The 21495-nt window shown below is 42.6% G+C and overlaps 1 protein-coding gene across 1 annotated transcript in view; it reads right to left on the bottom strand.

Moving 5' to 3' along the window:
• GLG1 (golgi glycoprotein 1) overlaps positions 1-21495 on the bottom strand; it is an 89426-nt gene that overhangs the window by 20826 nt on the left and 47105 nt on the right. Inside the window, exons 5-10 of the mRNA XM_067302688.1 lie at positions 14208-14411; positions 13512-13583; positions 11457-11640; positions 9414-9628; positions 2430-2551; positions 1670-1771 (exon numbers count right to left, since the gene is read on the bottom strand). Of these exons, the coding sequence (XP_067158789.1) occupies positions 1670-1771; positions 2430-2551; positions 9414-9628; positions 11457-11640; positions 13512-13583; positions 14208-14411 (899 nt within the window). The remainder of the gene's footprint in view (positions 1-1669; positions 1772-2429; positions 2552-9413; positions 9629-11456; positions 11641-13511; positions 13584-14207; positions 14412-21495) is intronic.

Below are 21495 nucleotides of genomic sequence, written 5' to 3'. Positions count from 1 at the left end.
ACTGCTGACACACGAGGGGAAAAAAAAAAAAAAAAAAAAAAAAACCACCCTCCCGACGTGCTACAGCAGCAGAAAGGCAGGTACGTACCATTTGGCTTGTATAATATCTTATGTGTACTTGGTACCGCTGCCATTTTGAAATGTCACTTTCATAAAAATCTGAATTAATTATCTTCTCCTCTGGATTTGGGCTGATTTAACTGAAGACTCAGCATCCCTCGCCTTTTGCATGCAAGAAAACTGCTCTAATTAAGATGATGTTTAATTACATTAAACCTAAAAGGGATATTGCCAACTTTTTGAAATGCAAGCCTGAGACTGCTATGACACTCTAGAAGGCAAACATCGGATGGGATCTGTGGACAAAGTTACACAGTTAATTATAAGAGTAGTAAGTAAAAAGAACCATGAAAACTTCTATTCTCTGCTTCTTTCTATGGGTCTAATAACAAGGTTTTTGTTAGTCAGCTCTAGGGAACAGCGGTTAAACAACAACGTGAGCCAGTTTTGCCTAGCCTGCAATATGAATTAAAATAATCTTTACTCCCAGCAAAACACAACTACTCAGTTTTCCCTCTTCCAGTCACCTAAGTTTGGCTCAAGTAACTAATTCCCTGCCAGAAACATGGCACAGGCAGGAGGAACCCACGAGGTTCCTCCTTGGAAGGGAAACGGTGTGGGGGGAAGTAGGCAGTTATCAAGATGATTAAAAAACAGTAACAAAGCCCTAAATTCTGTGGTCCACGAACCTCCTGTATTTTAAAAAATGGTTTGCAGAGCATCTGTCAGCTCTTAACCACTGGCGATGCTGCCCGCAGGTACAGCTATGAGTCAGATTTTCTCAATGTCTGATCTGAACACCCTGTGCAGCAATTCAAGGCGATGACATCTTGCCTTACTCCTTAGAGTCACCGAGAACAATTATTCCCTTTCTTGCAGCAACCCCATTTGATGCACTCTGACTTCCTTGCCTCTCAGTCTTCTTCAGAAGAAGAGCCAAATATTTATTCTTCCCTCATGGATCATGTTTACCAAATACGCCAAATTCGTATCCTCCTCCCACTCATCTTAATCCACACAGACACAAGGGGCTCTGGGGATATTTAAAACAAAGCACTGCAATCTTTTGATACAAAAAAGAGTTTGAAAAGCAGTGCTCTGAAGGGAATTACATCCACTCCACAGGCAGTAACACCAACAGGATTTGAAACAAGGCAGAAAGAAGCAGAGAACCTCTTAAGACAGTGGCTCTTTGTTATCCTTAGTAGCTTGGTTTTCTTAACTCCCATGCTGTAGCACGCAAAGCGGACAAAACCAGCCACCACCTACACAGAAAGCGACCTTTACCTTCAGCATAGGCAGAAACTTGTTTTAATTAAATATGCATTGAACTTCAGAGCTCAAACTTGAGAGGCTTTGTAGGGCTGCATTATTTCTTCTAAATGAGTATCCGATTCAAGTGGGCATCACCCTTACTTTTCCCAACCAGCTCTTGCTTCTGCTGTTCTAGACAGATATTAATGCCCTGGAGGACTGGCCTGCTTAAAAGTTCTCTGTCTCCTTTAAAGACAAATAAGCTATCCAGGTATGCCAGGAATTGCTAATGCATATGCATGTTAGATATGGGCATCTAGAAAAATGAGACTCAACCTTATTTTACAGTACTCACTTCCAATCGCGGGATATAAAATACTGGAGCTCCAGGAGCCTATGCTCACAATCCTCTACCATCTTTTCTGTGTATAAATGCTCCATCAGGCAAGACAGAATCCTGCAAACAGACAAAAAAAAGTCAGGCAAGAGCCCGTTCCAATCATGTTGAGCTTCCCCATAACAGTTGGTGCTGTCAAATCAACGGCCTTTCCAATGAACCATGGATAAGAGGTTCAAACACAGTGGAGATAATCTTTCTCCTCCTTCAAAAAGGAGATTACATCAAAAACACTATACCACATTCACACCCTCTTAAAATCCACTGATTTAACTAACTCAAATCTGACATGTGACAAAATCATAAGAACATTTTATATAAAATTTAGCTCAGAAGACAATGTATATCAGACCTGAGATAAAGCAGACATGTCTCTGCAATATAGGTTTACTTAACTGGCCTTTCAAGGCTTGTTACTTCTCTTTGCAGTATTGCTAAAGACTTATGTAGTAAGGGAAATCAGCACATCAAGTGTTATGAATTTAACTTAAGCTCCTAAGATAGCTACATCCTTCCCCGCTGCTAAACCAGCCTTGCTACAAATATACTAGCCTGCTTATACAGCAAAAACAGAAGACAACCTGGTTCCCACCTCCAGCCCTGTATGAATTGCTAGCTTGGAGTCTCATTTCTGGACAGGTTAATATCTGTACTGGTCAGCCACATAACCTTTACGGATGCCCAACAGAAACAAAATCAATAACAGACAGCAACCTACATTGGATCTCCAGACCGTATGTGCTTGCAGGCAGTCTGTATAACCGATTCACAAGCCTCATTCAAAGCTCGGTCAATGCGGTAATCTGCACCGGGGTCAGTTTCTTGAATCAGCGTTTGAAGCTGGAAGGGAATTGTGGACAGGAAAACATGAGTTATAAAGCTCCAAATCAATGCTTGAAAGCTTCTCAGTTTGGCAATTCCATGGTAATAATGACACTAGCAGATATGAAGTCTATTCTACAGTTGCTTATTTTAAGTACTGTCAAATTGTGTGCACTAGGAAACTTTGCACCGGCAGCTCAATTGTCAGACACAGGAGTCCAGTGCTGCTGAACCCTAATTATACTTATGAAGCAGCCCAGTAACATTTGATGAGACTTGTCACGTGTTGAAGGTCAAACCTGGAGTTATTATACACCGATCTACAAAACAGATTTGATAAAATTTGAATATTGTGGTTTCGGTCCATCTTATACCTTGGTGACAACCTCATTCCATTAGGCTGATAACACCAAAAAAGCAAATTTGCCACATTTCCATGAAACTTATCTACCATTCTGAACCAAAACCCAAATCAACATTTAAAGATCAGTTGCTTGAATATAAGCAAAGCTTTAAAACATTTCTGAACTGTCTGGAGGGGAACTCATTGACTATACAAGATACAAAGTCCCATTCTGCAGATCCATAAGGCAGGATTTCCTCAGGGATGCCTGCTCAAGCTTTTGGAAACCAGGGTAACCACAATTTGGTCTATACTACAGAAAATATATGTTCTTTTAAGAAGGGCAGCAGTTTTCCATCTCTGTATCTACCTGTTAAGAGAAGCCACGGTGTAAAATCAAAAGTGAGAATAAACTTTTCACAGATTCGGAGATTACGGATGCCCATTTGAAGCTACAATATCCATGCGCTACCTTTGTGACTTCTTGCTAAATACTTTAAACTCTCATAGGTAAGCTCAGTATGAACAGTTTAAGCAAATCTTCTCATTGCTAAACAGTTATTCTGATGAAAGCTTCAGAAAAAACTGACTCCGCATAATAGAGAAACCTCATTTAGTGTCCACAGCACCAAGGTCAAAATGAGGCTTAATACAGGTGGTCTTCCCACAGCCCATGGCATCTGACCATGAGTTTGGGAGACACATGCTGGGCACAGGGGAATGGGATTTGGATGAAGCTCAAAATTACATTTCATTGACCATGTTGGGGGGAAGGGTAGTCTTCTCGGCCGCCACCCAGTCAGGGATATCCCTGCCCCACTTTGGCTCCCCACCAAGCCCTGAATTCTCGAAGACTGGGCAAACAGATGTCAGGCAGACTGATATCATCATCCTACAGGCAAACACTTTTAGCCAACAAATTTAGAGCAAAAAAATGAGAGCTTGCTTAGAAGGTAACTTTGTGCCGACATCAAACGGTCCACGCTGTTAACATCCTGATAGTTGCTTAAATGATTTTCGTCACTGGCCCTCAGTCCAATTAAATCAAAAGCACAGTTACAATTGTATCTTCCATCTTTCAAAGTCTGCACCTAAACATCATCCAGCACATTTTCAGGGGCAAAGCCCTAGCATCACAGAACATAGACAAAGAAAGCATCAGAGCACCGCAGAAAGTAAAAGCCAGCATTACTATTTTTATCTAGTAGGAAGCTTGTAATCCAGAAGACAGACCACATACTGCCTGGGAGGAGCACAAGTTTTCCTGCAACTTCTTGGCCTGAAGTTAATTATGCCTAATCTCAGCTTCCAAGGGATGCAGGCAACTCCAAAGAACATTGCCTGGCAGATTTAAGCCAGATTTAGTAAGTGTTGATGCAAAAATTCTTGGGATTTTTTTTTGGAGACAACACTAAAAAAAAATAGGACCAAGTTTTATATGAATCTGACAGGGTCAAATAGAAGACAGCATAGGATCTAAATCCAGTTCATAACAGAGAAATAGACCTTAACAGGCTGGAGAAGCGAGAAGTGATACAACCTTACACCGACTCTTCTGCAGCTTTTAATGAAGAAGATGATGGTAATTCTGTCGGTGTGCATACACACGCAGCCTGCACCTGCGCACACACCGCACGTAAAATGCTGGGATCAAGTCACACGTTTACATATAAAAAGGGATCAAGTATTACGATTACTGAATTACTCCCGCAAGGAGGGATGGAAGAATAAAACCTCCAAATTTGACATTTTCTTATGAGCGCAGATTAAATAAGCTGCTTAGCCAGAGCATATCAGAGCATATCATATGTAGGCAAGATTCTTCCTCACGTCTCAGTTAAAGCAGTATTCTGGTCACTATCAAGTGCGAGATGCCAAAGTGAACAGGGTACTGGGCAGAGTTGAAGTAAACGGTTACACCCGCAGTCTAGGTATTTTGTCTCTATTAGAGTCTCCCAAACTGTACTTGCAAATTTAGGTGCATACCCCTCTTTTTAGCTCTTTCAATATTTAAAATAATTTATCCTACTGCACAAGTCAATACACCCACAATACCCAATGTAGTGAAGACCACAATTTTATATCATCCACGTTTAAGGGAAGATTGGGCCTGTCTTGGGATACTAATTGATGGGGACACTCCCACGGGTCACCTGTATGGAGTTTGCTCCCTCTCGCTGCAGCACTGCAAAGGGAAGAGCAACAAGAGGGAAGTCTTGTTCTCCTGCACGGGTCTGTACTAGTTTAGCTAGCAGGAGAGCATTGCTTAAGTAGACAAACCTAGAATTATTTTCATTTATTCAGTTTGCAGGATTTATAGCAATTGAGTCAGTTCAGTCAGACACTTCCCAGCAGTTAAAAGGGATACTTGAGCTCAAATAGAGTCATTTAAAGCTTGAATAAGGTTAGGTTCTTCATCTGATTGAGTCCTGTGTTATTTTTAATCCAAGAACCCCCCCCAATGGCAAGATATGAAAGATGCATAAAAGAGAAGCATTAATAATGCTGGAAAAAAGCATTTTACTCAGCAGCAATTTCCAAGCACTTAAAACCACTTTTTTTCAGTCCTACAAATGTGGCACTTCAAAATCCATGTCTCCTTCAAACACTATTTTCTGCAAAAATTGCAATCATGATGATCACAGCTTTCATACCCCAGAGAATCTCCTTTGCTCATGAAAACGCCCAGTTGCCCGATGGGGTCAGAAGCACGTGGACCAGATGAGCAGGAAGACTCAGCAGCTCTCCGAAGCCCCTTTTCCAAGACGAAGTGGTCAGGCCTCGAGGTGGCATTTCAGAAGTACCAGAGAGCTTCCAGTCCTCTTTCTCCTTGCAATGCCATTTTGGGAACTACTGTAGGGTTCCCAAATCAAATTCTCAACCAAGTGCAAAATGTAAAGCAGGCAGCCAGCTCCCCTGACCCAGGAATAAGTGGGAGGTGAGTAGTTTGGCACTGGTGATAAAAGGGAGAGTTTTGGAGAGTTTTCCCCCCTTCCACAACTACCTCTTGCTACTGAAAAGCAGTTAGATAAGCCTTATAATCCGCTGAACTTTCATCCTGAATTGGAGCTAAATTAACAATTAACTATCAATTTATTAGCTGTATTAGAAGCCGAAAGCAGAGATAACAGCCCTTTTAGCAGTAATTATAGTTTTTCATGCTCAAGGGATAAACAGAAAAAAACAAAGAGGCCAGAGCAACAGAAAATGTATTAGAAAAGGGGTTTGCCAGCAGTGACTCCAGTACAAAATATTACTTCCATGGAGCCACACCACAGGTGTTCCACACCATCGTGTATAACTTTACTTCTTGCAGCTGTAGACCCTTTACGGGCTGGTGCTCACGATTAAGGGACACGTATATTCGCTTTCCGATGATCTATAGCCTATGGCCCGAGTGCTACAGCATCCCGAACCCGCCCTCCGTATGCGCAGGAACTCCTTCACACCAATACTATCTGTCTCCCTGTTGAGAGCAAGGAACTTTTCAAGAGTAACAGGAGCTCTACCTTCAAATTCAGCCCCTGCCTTCACTTCAGAATTGACAGGACACTGCGATGGCAGAGCCCAACTGCAAATACCCCTTTACAAGGGCAAATTGCAGGAGGGTACCTGTGAGACGCTGCCATTTCACCCTTGGGTGAGCAAAATATTCAGGCCTACAGTTAGGCAAAGACGGCTAACCAAAGACCAGGAAGTTTTTTTTGAACTTACGGTGTCTTATTCATGTTGCACAAAGCAATCATTCCTGCCACGTAGAGCGCTTGGCATTTTGGCAAGCTCACCGTGCAAAGCAAAGATGGGAAAAAACACACAATTTTTAGAAGTTTGGGGCTAGGCATGCCTCTTTCACGGCAATATGGTTAATCGTGAGCACAGACTCTCATATGCGAGATCAGTCTGGTCGGGGTAAGTCACAAGAAACAAAACCCCTCAGAGGGAGAAACCAGGGTTTGAGAAGGCCTTAGGTGCGTTTGGTTGACAGTTTTAAGTACAAAGAATCATTCAAACTGTTCATGCAGGAAAGTGCACAGGCAGATGTCCCTGCAGAAAAATAAAAGCACTGGGTTTTTTTGTTTTGTTTTGTTTTTGCGCAGATGGACAAACATTTTCCTTTCACAAGGCAAGCAGAATCAGAGCCAGCCTTGACAGATGGGAGAGTCCAAGTAAAAAGAGATACAGATTAGACACTTCCAGTTCTGAATTCCTCGAGCAAGCTGTCTAGGCAAATGGGTCTGGTCATACAGCTTCTACACGGAAAAAATTCAGGAGCAGCCCTACTGCTTTGAGCTAGGCAAGAAATAAGTGTTGTATTAGTGTTACCTATGAAGCAACTAAAAGCAGAGAGGAACTATCCAGCTGTTCTGCTGGGACAGAAGATTTGGACTTGGCAGATGAAAGACAACATTCGGAGATGGGTCCAAAGCACTGGAAGACAGCTCCACTGCAACGACCCCCAAAATGATGTTCTGCTGCCTGCTTTGCTCAATCTTCCTCCATTTCCGCAGGTGAAAAGGCAGAGATGCCACAGAGCAGCAGTGCTACCATCAGCTGATACGTGCAAACTAAGAATCTGAGAAAGCAGCTTCAAAAGAGCGTCAGCAGCTCAGCAGAATCGTCTGTCAGCAAAGGGACTCTTGAGGTATCAGAAAGGAACTCAAGTAGTTGTAGCTACTAGAAAGGGCTGGACTTCTAATGTGCCACCTTCATGGCCTGTCACATGGACCAGTCTCACATGACAGGGGAGTTCAAGTCTCTCATGAGAAGTTCAGAAGCTGGAAGGGATCCAGACAATATTCTCTTCCTTAGAAACTAATTTACCTACCATAGAAGGTAAAAGCAGGAAGCTCATTTTAGTACAAAAAAACATAACGGAACAAAACCTGACAGCTGAGATGACCATCGCCAGTCTAACCATCACCATCCCCACGCAAAACATCAACAATAAATGATTTAGGTACTTCCGAAGTTGAAGGCAGCTATGTAAGAGCATTATGTCACTCCTCAGGAACCCAGAATATTAGGACACTTATCTTATTCTTGCAATCATCTATTTCCTTCTGCCCACAAAGATATGGGCAAGCTAATCATATTTTATAAAATTAACATTTAATTTGCTCCTGCTGTCTTTTGTACAGAGAACAGAACACAGGTCATTCAGTTTAAAGGACAGTCACTGGCAAGCCCTGCTACTGCATCAACTTCCTGTCCGAAAATAAAGCGGTATTTTAATAAGAGATATGGGGAAAACCCTATAGATTTCTACAGAGGTTCTTCTCTTTCCCCGAAAGTCTGAAATCTCCCATCACTTTGGGAGGCTCCCTGCCTCAACTTGGGACTTACTCTGAACATGTGCTTCATGATCTGGGATTTACTCCCAAGCAGAACCTTCCAGTAATATTTGGATAACCAAACTCTGAGGCAGCAAGTTCAACTTCATAGTTGAAAGAAACAGAAACAAGTATCCAGCTTTTCCACACAAGTGTTGCAAAGCATAACTCACTGTAGTGCACTGCAGATATGACTCAAAATACACAGCTGCTGCACTGACACACCTGGTGTTTACACAGAATAAGCTTCAGCACAAAATCATCCAACGCCTGAAAATAAAATTTCATCAGCTCTTCATTCATTTATCTTTGCCAATACATACACGTTGGGAACATTCTGGCCTCGGGCTTTAAGCTACATTTAAACTGAAAGTGGGCTACAGTGGTTCCATATACGGCAGGAGGTCAAGAGCACACATCTGTTACTGCTGACGTAGCAATTTGAGGAGATTTTGTACACCACTCCTCGGCCACTTCTGCATTGATGTCCCTTTTCCAGGCTCATCTCGCATACACAGGCTGAAGGGTCATTAAAAATAGGTATTAGGTACAAATGCAATGTCACATGAAGTAGCGTTAATGATTTGGGAGAAATATGAAGTAATTGCTTTCAATTTAAAAAGACCAAACACAAAATGAAGTTTAAAAAGGCCAAAAGAACTGCCCTATTAAAAAAAAAAAAAAAAAAGTATTTTAGAGAACGACCATTTCTTTCAGTAGGTGCAACTGAAATGATGAACAGCAGTTCATCATACCAGTCACTGAAGTTCCATTTCCATCTTCAAGCCGAGTGAAATAGAAAAAACAAAATGGAGTTGAAAGCTACTCTGTGAAGATTTTGTGCATTTTCAAGTACAGGGCATGTGTGGAGAGAATACTTTAGAATTTACATAAACAAAAGTTTCCCTACATCTTACATCCAGGAGAGAATGAGATGACTTGAGAGCTGCTGGAAAAGAACTACTGGAGATCGAACATGAAATCCAGACGAAAACATTTTCTTAAAGAGCAATATTAATGTGCTGCTAGATACCAAGTCACACCTCATACCATGGTAATTACACACCTGCCTCCAGCATCCTCTAGTACCTGACAGAGCCAGGTTGCCTTCAGCACAATCTTCATTGCAAGGCAAAACGTTAACAGACAAATCACTCCTTCTACCAACTCAACCACCTAGAACTGAAGTGATAGAAAAGCATCTTACTGCCTGCTGACAATTCAGCCCGACGTTTCCCTTCTCTCCTCGTACTACTTTCATCAGGCAGTGCAGCGTGCGGCCTTTCCGATGCAGGCCCGAGCAGTGGTGTTCAATCTCCCCTCGGCAGCTCAGGATGATTTCTGGGCTCAATGAGAAGTCTTCCATTAGCATGCGCCGGTAATCCAACATTTCACCCTGGCACTCGCTGCTCACTTGTCGACCTAAGCCAAGAGAAGACGACGCGAGTTAGTAGCAATGCTTAGCAGAGCCCTTCTTGACCAGGAGCCTTAGTGCTGCCATAATATCAAAAGATTAGGGACCATGTCCACATTCTGGACAATACTAGACTAGCAAACATACCTGAGCAGACTTGCTGGAGATTAAGCCAATTGCTACTGCGGCTCCTGTCATTTAACACAACCTATAAATGAATCATTCTCTGGATTCAGTGCATGGCTTTCAGAGTGACCTCTTGAAAGATTAGGAGTATCTTAGTTTGGACTTTACGTTACAGGCAGGAGCTGCTTCTGAAGAATAACTGAAAACCCTCACTGGATCCGTAGTTTTGCAGTACAGGTTATCTGTTCCCCGTACATTCAGGTGGTCATTTTTTTCACTGTAGAAACGGAAGCACCTCCAGTAATTTAAAAGCTTTCTAAGTAACGGGGCAGGGGAATTAGTCTGGACAGCAGGTTAAACACACTCACACAGAGGAAGAAGTTTTCTGGAGCAACAGCACAAAAACTAAAATCGAAGACATAACCAAAACAACACACTGGGTGTGTAACAAACCAACTGCAGTTGTACAGAAATTTAGCTTTAATAAATACTGAAATTTGCTACCGAGAAGCTTTACAAGCATCTCATGAAAACAGGCTTGAGTCAAAAGGAATGGGATAGCTTTTTTGCTGTGTGCGCCCCCCCATCTATTCATAGGAGTAAAATCCCCATACAGTGGAGGTCCTACACCACCACAGGGGCTCCCAGATAATATAATACAAAAAAGTGGAGGTGTATGGAATAATAGTGCTCCTCCTGGGCTCTGCTTCACGTGTGAGCCACGCACTGCCGAACCTGTTCCACTGCAATGGTGGAAGTTAATAACCGAACAGCAGTTTCCTGCATGTAATTTGGGAACGCACCTGCTCTTCTGCAGGGGAAGGAAAAGCCTTTTTCCACAGACAGCACACCGCATTTACACATCAATCAGAAGCAATGAGTTAATCAAACTCACAAATGCACAGACTGCTCAGGGTGCTACGGCAGTCTTCCCCTACTGCACCTGCAGCACTGCAGCATGCAGCTCTGCCACAGGATCCTAAACGCTTCATTCGCAACAAACAATTCTCCAATACATATTATATCCTCTGCATCTGTGTCATTTTACACATTACAGCAATTTCATAGAGAACATTTAACATGGTGCTACTGTATAGGGCCCCCTAATGCCTTTGGGACGGCCATGGGTAGTAGGATGTCTCCAGCTTACAGTAACTTAAGTGTACAGCAAGAACACTGTCGCGCTTACTTTCCTTATACATAGCAAAAACTAGGTAAGAGCTACAGAAATTAAAGCATTTACTCAAGCTACTGAAGGAGCATAAGCAGCATAGGTTTGAATACCCCTGGCTTTCACTGAGTGATGATGAATAAGTTGCCTATTCTGTGTTTTAAATTACTAGCATATTTAATGTTTACTCCACAAAGGAGGGGGAAAAAACCTGTCTGAATTCATAGTGAATAGAAGGATTTGCAATTACACATTATCAGTCCAAGTGGGATTTGCTATTTTGCATTTTAAGCTTCTGGCCTACACAATAAGAGCTATTGTCAGAAATTTCCTCAGCTATTTTTAGATAATCTTCAAATTAACAGTGATGAAAGCATCAGGATGAGGAAACTTGCCTTTCTTCGACCCAAAATTTCAAAGAAGCTTCCTTGGAGGAGGAGGCTATAAATGCACGTTGAAGCTGCTAGTTCAAAGTTTCACACAAACTTTTAAAATCAAGACCCCAGCAAGGAGCCATCACTCAGGCCAGCTCCTCTTACCTCTGTGCACAGCAGACTCTAAACACATCAACAGGTAGGAAAGCCTGGCTTCCCGAGACCGGGGAAGATTCTCCACATTACAGCGATACTTCTTCAGGTCGCTTTTACAGGACTTTGCCAGCGAGTAACTGACTTTGTAGTCTTGGGCAATCAGCTTCTGGCGGGTTGTCAGCGCATCACGACACTGCAGGAGACATGTTAGGACAGCTGAACGAGGCTGAACACGCTCGTGGCAGAGTGCTTGCTCGGCTACTAAGTTTTTCAAGTTCTTTGCATTTCAAAAGAAGACTGGTGCCCTAAAATTCATATGCTTAAGTTGGATCGCAGTTAAATTTGATTGCTCATAGAAGCTGCACAGTTAACAACCCACATCTGAGGTCAATAGATCAAGGGTTTTAAAGGCAACAGTCTTCTGCAGATCACTTCTTAGAACTGCACGTTCATCCATTTTTTTGTGAAGAGCTACAGCTGAAAGCATGACTCATTCTCAGTAACTAAGATCAGTAGCTGACATTTATCCCAGCTCTGGTACATGCTCACCTCATGCCCTCAAGAAGCAACTTTTCCCAGTCACATTTACAAAAGAGTACGTTCTTCGGATTTGTACTGTAATGCGCCAAACAGATGACAGCACAGATATGCAGCCTACCCACAGAAATTTCTAGCCATTTTTCCAAACCTGGTGAGACTCAGGAGGATGCACTGTGACCAAACTTGACCCACAACCCAGGAGCTGCAAGAACCACCCCTTAACTTCATCCAAAAAAGGGGCTTCTAAGAAGCTTGGTGAGCACAAAGCAAGCGGCCCACTAGTCAGCTACTGTCTCCTATGTGCGCGCAGCACCTGGCAACATCAGCAAGAAGAAACTTTTTACTAACAACTTGTGCAAAACTAGTGACTTTACATATGGTCCAGCCTTGGCAGCCAGGAGGGTGAGAATTAGACTGTGCGTTCCTCCTGCTCTGCAAACTGCTCTTCCACCTCGGAGCACCCGCTTCTCTCTTCCTATCAAGTAATTTGCTACAGCTTTGTCTAAACTCCCAGCCATTCATATTCATATCTTAAGCCACACAGCTCATCATGGAAAAGACCCCACTGCAAAACACAATTTCTGTACAACCAAAAACAAACTAAGCGAAAAATAGCACTGTCTCAGGAACATCCTTGTATAAAATGAAGCTTTGTTTCAAGCCCTCAAGGACTCCTCCCTCAGTTTTGAATTTGTTAATTGGAACTAAGCTTTCAGATAGCTAATGCATTTAAAGAAAAGAAAATGAGTCCGATCCCTGCAGGCCTCTGAATCGGGTTCCTTCGGTGGAGCTTCGTTGAGAAGGGCTTTACAGATACACATCTTTGTATCCTTTAAGACTATAATTCTATTTAGTTCCTATCACTATGATGCTGCTTCTGAAATCACTGAAGACATTGCTGTCTTCCTAATAGCTGTAATGGTGTGGGTGTTTTAAGTAAACTCTTCTTGGGATTGACTTTACAGATCAACTTTTTTGTTAAAAATCTTATCTTCAGGCAGAAAAATGTAAGGAAAACTCCAGTAACTTTGAATTATACATCTTCCCCACACAATTTGCTGCTTAACAGTCAGATAATTATAGCCTGGAAAACAAAGAAGTGAAATACCCATACAGCTTCCTACACTGAGATATTTAGACAATTTGTTTCTAACCTGTACATTATGATACGATTTATTCAGGCTTACCTCAGCATGATGCTACTTCTACTTTAAACACTTAATCACCACACTGCCACTTGAGCTCCAAGTCTACCTTCCCAAATTACCCACCCAAGAGCAGCTTTGATTTATTTACATCCTTAAACTTTAAAGGCTGTAACTTGAACACAATTAATTCAAGCCATCAGCATGTAGCTGGAAACACAAACCTATCAAAGTAAAGGCATCTGTTAAAGCAGTCTGTTATCTGGCCATGTAGATGATGGATTTTCCTCAACGCTGGAAAAGAATAACGCAGTCTGGGTTGATGAATGATCTGATGATTTCTGCATTAAGGATTTGTCCCACTGAGACAGATACCTACCTTTTCACTCATTGATTCTTCAAACTTGTGATTAAAGAGGCACTTGTAAACTCGGCCTTCCCCAGCCTGAGTCTGTGAAACAGAACAGTAACATGAGCCATTAAGGATAAGACACATTATGCTTAACAAGCAGGCTAAACTATGCTAAAAAGATTTCTTTTTAAGGTAGAAATATATTAAAGCTAGCATTTGAACTGATTGTGATGGCTTCTGTACTACCAAAAAAATTTAAAAAAAAGCCTTGCTGACAATTTTTCTTTTTTCACTCTGATCTGGTTCATCAGCCTTTTAGTGAGAAACCTCTCAGCTGATACAAGCTAATACAGACTGAACAGTGCAGCTTTCCAGCTCATCGCTCCAGTGGTAAGGAGTGCTGCAAGTAAAGTCAGAAGAGACTAATCTTGTGCAACAGCTTACCACTGCAGAAGGAAGGAGTCACTCCCCTTGGCCTCCCTCTCCCCATTTGAGAGGCTCCACACCTTCCACTCCAGGTCTGATGCCCATCAAACCATTTATAAGGCAATTCAGTTCATTAACCCAGTAAAAATTGTAACGCTTTTTTGTTGGGTTAGTGAACTGAATACCGGAGTTATTGCAAAGGGACAGCTAAGAGGTGCCTGTTTTCAGTATCACATGATCATGCTCAGGCTCCACTCTGATTCCATGTAGAAGGGAAGGCAAGAGGAAAATACTCACATTTTCACAAAATCGTTCTCTGTCGTCCCGGCAGGCAAAGTAGAGATGCCGGTCCAAGTGGAAGTCATCTGAAGAGAGTTCAGCTACACGAAGAATTGCTTTCTTACACTGATCAGAAACCTGAACTCTAGGATCAGTCTCCTCTGCCTCTTTTACCAGGCCTTTTTCCAGGCATGCCACCACCTCTCCTTGCGAGTGGGCATCCTATGTGAAAAGAGAAAGAGCGTACCTGTAACTGACCACACGCATGAACAAGTGACCTGCGATTCTGGATAAGCACCACATAAATTAAGTGACAGACAGATCATCTACACATAGACTTGAAAAATATCAGTCTTAGGGCATGTACACTCATATGTGGCACAGCAACAACAACTAATAAACCCCCTGAAAGAGTTCTCATCCGAGTCAGAATAGGTGAGCTACAACCAGACTCCAAGCCAGGGTCGGCCAAGCAAACTAAGATGATCTTACTGTGTTTTCCCCATCTCCACCTAGTTCAACAACCTTGACCTGCACTGTCCCCAACCACCACCTTTATATACCGCCATCCTGCTGATGGTCAGAGTGCTATTACCCCCTCCAATGCTCTTGGCTTGTTTTGATGTGACTTAATTAGATTATCACTACTTAGTCACACTGCTTAGAGCAGCTTACCAAAATGACCAAATCATCTTTAATCTGACACAGCTCTCTCAGCACCATGGCAACAGCAAGCAACAGCATCACATCAAGAACGTACTTGGGGAGAGAAAAATTATAGCCACTCCATGCTGGGACAAGCCTTCACTTTGGGCAATGATAATTAGCAAAGCTAAAAGGCCATGCAGGAGCACTGACCAATCTAGGATTCTCAAGGCTAATTCTTCCATTAAGGGAATAAAAAAAATTCAAAGCATTCAACAGCAGTTGAAATCTCAGACAAAGCAGTTCTGACCCAGTACTGTAACCCATGCCCACCGTCCTGCAAGTTTAATAGAGCCTGAAGGCAACTTTGGACCATGACCAGCAACTGCAAATAAATGTAGTGAGCCTGTGCTTTGTACGAAAACAGGGAAAAGGCAGGACAAAGCTGACCAAAGCTCCATTTAGCTTCCAACATCTTCCCGACCTGGTTAGAAAGAGAACTAACCCATATATCCCTATAGAACGTCCAACTCTTCTAAAACCAGAATTTTTCTGGAACAGATCTTCTCTCACAGCTTCTGCAAGTTTTTCGGGCGAAGAGGAATATCTTCTATTATAAATCCAATTCCTTAATTTATGCTGCTCTGCTCTGAGAGGATATTGCTACTATCTGAGGGATGCAACAAAGCATGAACATTTGCATACAACTGAACCACTCAACCTGGCATCTGCAGCAACCATTTCAGATTCATCCATTACTGCCGTAGCAGCCTGAGCAGGAGAGTCTCCATAAAACGCGGCCATGATTATTCAAAGCAGTGCAACTCTTCCAAGTCTTTTTGTGACACTTCTCCTCAGACAGGCAGCCTTTGATTCCGGTTTGACTCCGCTACACTAGGAGCACAAGCAGAACAGGCCAACTACAGTGTAGTAAATAAAACGCACAAGCATCAGCAGCTTAAGAGCTAAAAGTTTTCTAAACAAACAAAACCAAACCACACAAAAAAATCCACCCTACTCTGGTTCACTCTTTGCTTTGAATGGGAATTTACCAACTGTATACGCTGGCCAGGCATCAGCACCTTCCAAGAAATCTCATTATATATATAAACAGATTCTAAGAGAAATACTAGCTATAGTAGTAAGTTTGCCATGTTATTACTTAAAACTGCCATTTATCCATCACCACGCCAAACGCAAACTGCTTCTCAAACCCTTGTGGTCATTCATACGTAGTAATTACAACGAGGGAGCTGGCAGGACTAAATGATTGAAAACCACCATCTTAAGCTCCTGCGGCAGTTTTTGGCTCCAGCCTAGTCGAGGCTGCAGCTGGGAGGCAAGGCAGGCTGGGATTATTCACTCACCTGCAGGCTCTCCCTTGCAGCCGAGGCAGGAGGGCACAAGGCCAGCTGTTTCTGCTAGGATGGGCAGAAGTTTCCAGGTTTCTTCCAGTGTGGGTCTAGGTTCCTAGTCAACAGCTTCATGCTATATATGAAAGTAAACCTATTTTTACTAGGGAAGCTGATTTATATATGCAGGAGATGAGCATTTACTGCTGCATTCCAGGGATACAATATAAAATCACTAATTTTTTTTTGCATTATTTCACAAATACAGGTTTTAGATTTGGGTAGATCATCTCGCAGTTCTGGCTGCTCTGCTGCCCTGTATTACAGTAATTTAAAACACATCAGGCTTAACAGAAATGCAAACATATACAAGACCACCCAGCAGGCTCCTGAAAGAGGCAGTCTTGCCTGTTCTCCTACCACTGAGCACGCACATGCCTTCTCATGGTGCCACCGGTGTCCTGTGCCCACTTGACAAGTGTTTGAGAGACTAATTAAACTAAGCTGGGGTTCATTTTCAGGCAGACCAGGTCCCTAAGAGCTAGTGCTGACCAAAACAGCGTACTCCTTTGAGAGGCAGCACAAAGTTACGCTAGCTTAAGGAGATCATAGAGCTGCAGCCTTGTTTCTTCAGAAGTGCACAAGGGCAGCTGTGCTACTGCTCAAGCAAAGAATATAGACAAGACTTCAAAAAAGCAGTTTGGAGAACCATCAGTTCAATCACTAGTTTTAAACATTTAAATAAGTGGCCTGAGTTTTCAAAGCTTTGGGCTTAAATGCCTAGCGCAAAGGAACGTAACTAAGTACTGAATGTGAGCTCGGAGCAAGGTGAACGACTGCCAGCTTATTATATCTGTATCACAGATCAAAAGGGCGCATAAAAATCCAAATCAGGATGTATGCTCATTGCCATACCAAAGCACATTATAACTGTTCTCCATTTTACAAGGCTTTAATTACTGGCTAGTATATACTGTATTTAAGATTGTATGCTCTCTTATTGCAGACTGGAGGGGAAAGCAAACATGGGTGTACGGCTGCACACAACCGTCTTTTTTTTTGCAGCAGCTGGTAATCAGAAGTCCAACGGACTGATCCTAAGGGTGGCATGACAGCTCTGACATACGTTTGCAACGACCACATTTCTTTGGAGGCTCTGCACTCCCACCTGCACTTCGCTTGCTAGCGGTCCTGCCAGGGCCAGCTTAAATTCCGGAGCACCGAAGCCGAGGGGGCTGCTTCCCGCTAGGAGCCCTCGCGGACCCACTCTGGCGCCGGCTCCCTGCTGGGTAACAAGGGGTAAATGCCTGCTGCAGCTCCTCCACCAGGTGAGCCATAAGGAGCTTTGCTTCTGTTTAGCACCCTGTTGTCAGAAAACCTATATAACATTCAATACTTCCACCTCTAAGTTGTTTTCACAGGTCAGGGCTTCCAAAAATTGCTGTGGGGGACTGACCCAGCCTAGGCTTCATTCCTCTAGTAAGCCACACTGAAATACAGAAGACTGCAGTCAAAAAAACCACATGAGCCTCTCTGAACTGTCATCTCACCATCGCTACCATTCTTAAATAGAGAATTTTGTCTGAAAGTTGCAGAGATCTGTAAAACATACTAGATAATTATCCCTAGTCTGGGGATCTCTCATGTGAGATTTTTCTTTTAATATAGTTTAGGCTTTGCAATTCTCGTTTGTTTGTCATTTCCAGAAGATCCCCAGAAAGACTTTATCCTGCCTGAAATTTGTCATGCCTTGAGCGCACTATTGTCAGCGTTGCAGAGTTACACAGATAAACTCGGGAAGCGAACAGATAAGAGTCAGAGGACAAAGCAGCAGCACCCAGGAGGGTGGAACATAACCTGTTTTATCAAACAGCATCTCGCACTGAACAGCCAGTGCTGACTTGCTGGGAGCAGAACAGTCGGGCTATAGAAACCAGTAGCCTCTGTACCTAGTGGTTATATCTCAAGTTTCACTTTGGCACTTCATGGGGCTAATTTGGAGGCCAAGATTACAGGGATCGCTCCCTGTAGATAACTCTCAGTACCTGAGTTGATAGTACACTGCTATAATACTAAGCTAAGTAAACAGACTGAACTAAATGCTATCATATCTTCCGATTCAGACTTGCTTCCTCTCCGTGTCCAGAACCTGTACGTAACTAGGGAAAGAGCGAGGCCAACTGTCGTCAAAGCACTTGGGGGGAAAAACAAGCGAGGAAACAACGCTCTCCTAATGTGTCCGTTTTAGGAACCTGGAGAATACTATTATCTGGGAAAGTGCTATAACAGACGTGCAATTTAAGCCTATGTCCCTTTTAATGTGGCAAATAAATCAATTCCAGCTCAGACAGCACAGCTAAATCCAAACTAGCACCAGGGCACCTATACTCTCCCCAATAAATTGATGCAACCCTGTACAGCACCAGCATCAGGAAAGCAGCAAGCTCATTCTGAGAGGCAGTTCAAGAAAAGCTCACTTGCAATTACTAATCTCAACTTCAAATTAGATTCGTACTGCATGAAAACAAAGCAAGGTTTAAATACCAGGAGACCAAATTCACTATAAAGCACAGCAGCCAATTGGAAGGGTGACAGAAGCCACTCTTAAATACTTCTCCATTAGGCCCAAAAAGCAGGGGTGTTACAAATTATACTTAATGCTTTCAAACAACACATCTACATTCTTTCTTACATATACAGCAACATGAACTCTATAGTCTAAAGTACTTCTAAGCTGTACTTCACTGCTCTTACAGACCAGAAAACCAGCAAGAAACATGGAAGAGAAAGCACAGGAAACATCACACCAGAAACAACAACAGCAGGAACAGTATTCAATAGAAAGAAAGCTAAAACAAAATAAGGAAATATAGGAAATCGTTAGCTAGCATCAGGGCTTGAGGAGACAATGTAATTCCAGAATATACCCACTGAAGCGCCTTTTACATTTAAAAACAGAGTTTATCCCAGTTACTATGAAGCAATCATAGGAAATATCTAGTAGGAGCCTGATGTGGATGGAGCTAGTGGTCTAGCAGTGCTCATTGCCACAGACACAAGAAGATCCTCTCTCCCCGTCTTCCTCCTCAAGTGTTCAGTGACATTCAGCCGCACAAAAGGACTAGTCCTCTCCAGGCAGCTCTCAGAAGCTACAGTACGGAGGCAAAAACTGAACGAGCATCTGATGGGAGCAAATTAGATGAGATTTCTTTCAAGCAGCAATGAGATAGAACAGAACACCAACAAAAGAAATGCTTGCATAGCCACTTACAGCTGTTTCCACGGCAGTATAAAATACTTCCATTGCTCTAAGTGCCAAAGATGACAACATCACAAAAGAAATCATACAACAGACTCCTGCTTTTACAAACCAAGGCAAAAATATTCTGGGTTGGGCACTAGGAAGTGAGGAAAGCGCACAAGCTGCACAACCCCCCATAAAAGGTTAGTTACTGGCTTGCTTCACTGTCCCATAGTTTGCATTCATTTCTCCCAGGTGCCTTGCGACCACCTTAGCCACCCAGGCCACCCTTTTTCCTTTAGCCTCCAGCCTTACTCCTCACACATCTTAATGTCAGCAGCCAGCGAAGCAGGGAACCCGCATACAGCTTTTATTCATCACCTACCAACCTGTATCCAGGGCACCGAAAGGAGCAAAGTGGCACAGAAGTGAACTGCTATAGCACTGCACAATTAGGTGATACCAATGTGCACACAGAATAGAACTAAAATCGGGACCACAGATAACAGTAGTGTTGTATTTTTCTAAACTTGAGTTCTGAAACTGCAATATAGACATACGCAGAGTTTTGTATCCACATATCCCCATTTCTGAAAGAACGAGCAATTCTGCTGACGCTGACTTCCCCATCATCACCCTCCACACTCACTTAAGTCATCGCCTTTACGCTCTCAGAATGACCCGCTGCTACCTGCTACTCCGCTAAGTGGCAGAAGTACTGACACACACCACAGAGGGGGACATCAGTCCCCACGTGGGTTTCAAAGTTACACTAGCACACGCAAGCATGAGATTTGGTTTGCACTCATAAAATCCACACTACGCAGACCTGGTAAGCCAGGATTCCCGTAGTATACTTCTGATCCCGTACCAATTATCGAAATCAGTGTCCCAGTCCAAGAGCTCCTTCAGCCTAGTATTAGAAGAAAGCCTTTATTTTCTGGAGAAAGCAAGTTACTCAGTTGCTACCAAACTGAAACCGCAGCGCTTGCAAGTTCCTCCCACTTTTACAGCTACTTTTATTCTTGACAAGAAGTACTTGTTTTTGTGCTTTCTGTTGTTCAGCTAAGCCTTCCAGAGTATACTTGCACTTCAGTTTAACACGTTATGGATGAATTTGCTTAGAGCAGTGAACTTCTCACTCAAACTAGCAAAATTTCTAACAGTTAGGTAGCTATGTGTCCAATATCTGTTATCTAAAAATTTGGTATATTTTTCATTAAAGCTTCTCACCTTCTCATTGACAGCTGATTTAAGAACCTAATTCTTAAAAATATAAGAGCTATAATTAAAAAACATTGTAAGAAGTTTATAGTCCAATTTTAAATTTATCCCTAAACATAAAATCTTACCATAAAAGCAGCCACTCATTGATGCAGCACTACATAATTGCTGCCTGCATTAGCTACACTGAAATAGAGGGGGAAAGACAGTGCCTTGAAAATCACCCTGCTTCTGGTTACCACAAACTTTCTTTGCATTTCCTGTGCTGTCATTAAATAACACATCTGTAATGCATACAGATTTTCTAAACTGGGCCCTGTCCCTTACTTCCAGGGAGGCTTCCTCGTGCAATGGACCGCTGCAGAAGCTGAAAGATTTAACGAGGAGTAATGAAGACAAACACAAGAACAGGCAAACTGGTACATGCAGCTATAGAAATATTAGAGTGATGAATTACAAGAGCAGTACAGTCAATATCAAGGCCTCCACTTAACTCCTATATGGCAAAAGGACACTGATTTATTTGGTAAAACCAATACAGTATTAAAGAGTCAGAACTAGTAAAATCTGACACTAGAGATTAAGTGCCCTTCAACCATTTTCTTTTTGGGTGGGCAAGGGGAAGGGAAAGGGAACAAATACAGGCTCTTGATCCATTCTATCATCTACGGCCTGAGAAAGCAGAACAGGTTAGCACAGGCCACGTTACCTCGATAACTTTCCTGCATCAGACCCAACAACACTGAAATAAGTCCAGCAATGGCTCACTTAAATCTATTGTTTGGATTCACCATATCAAGTCAAGCCTAAGCAAGGGTAACCAAAAAGACGACTACCTACCAGA

This window comes from Apteryx mantelli, chromosome 10, assembly GCF_036417845.1.
Source record: "Apteryx mantelli isolate bAptMan1 chromosome 10, bAptMan1.hap1, whole genome shotgun sequence".
NCBI classification, from domain to species: domain Eukaryota; kingdom Metazoa; phylum Chordata; class Aves; order Apterygiformes; family Apterygidae; genus Apteryx; species Apteryx mantelli.
This window is presented reverse-complemented; position numbering and strand designations above follow the sequence as displayed.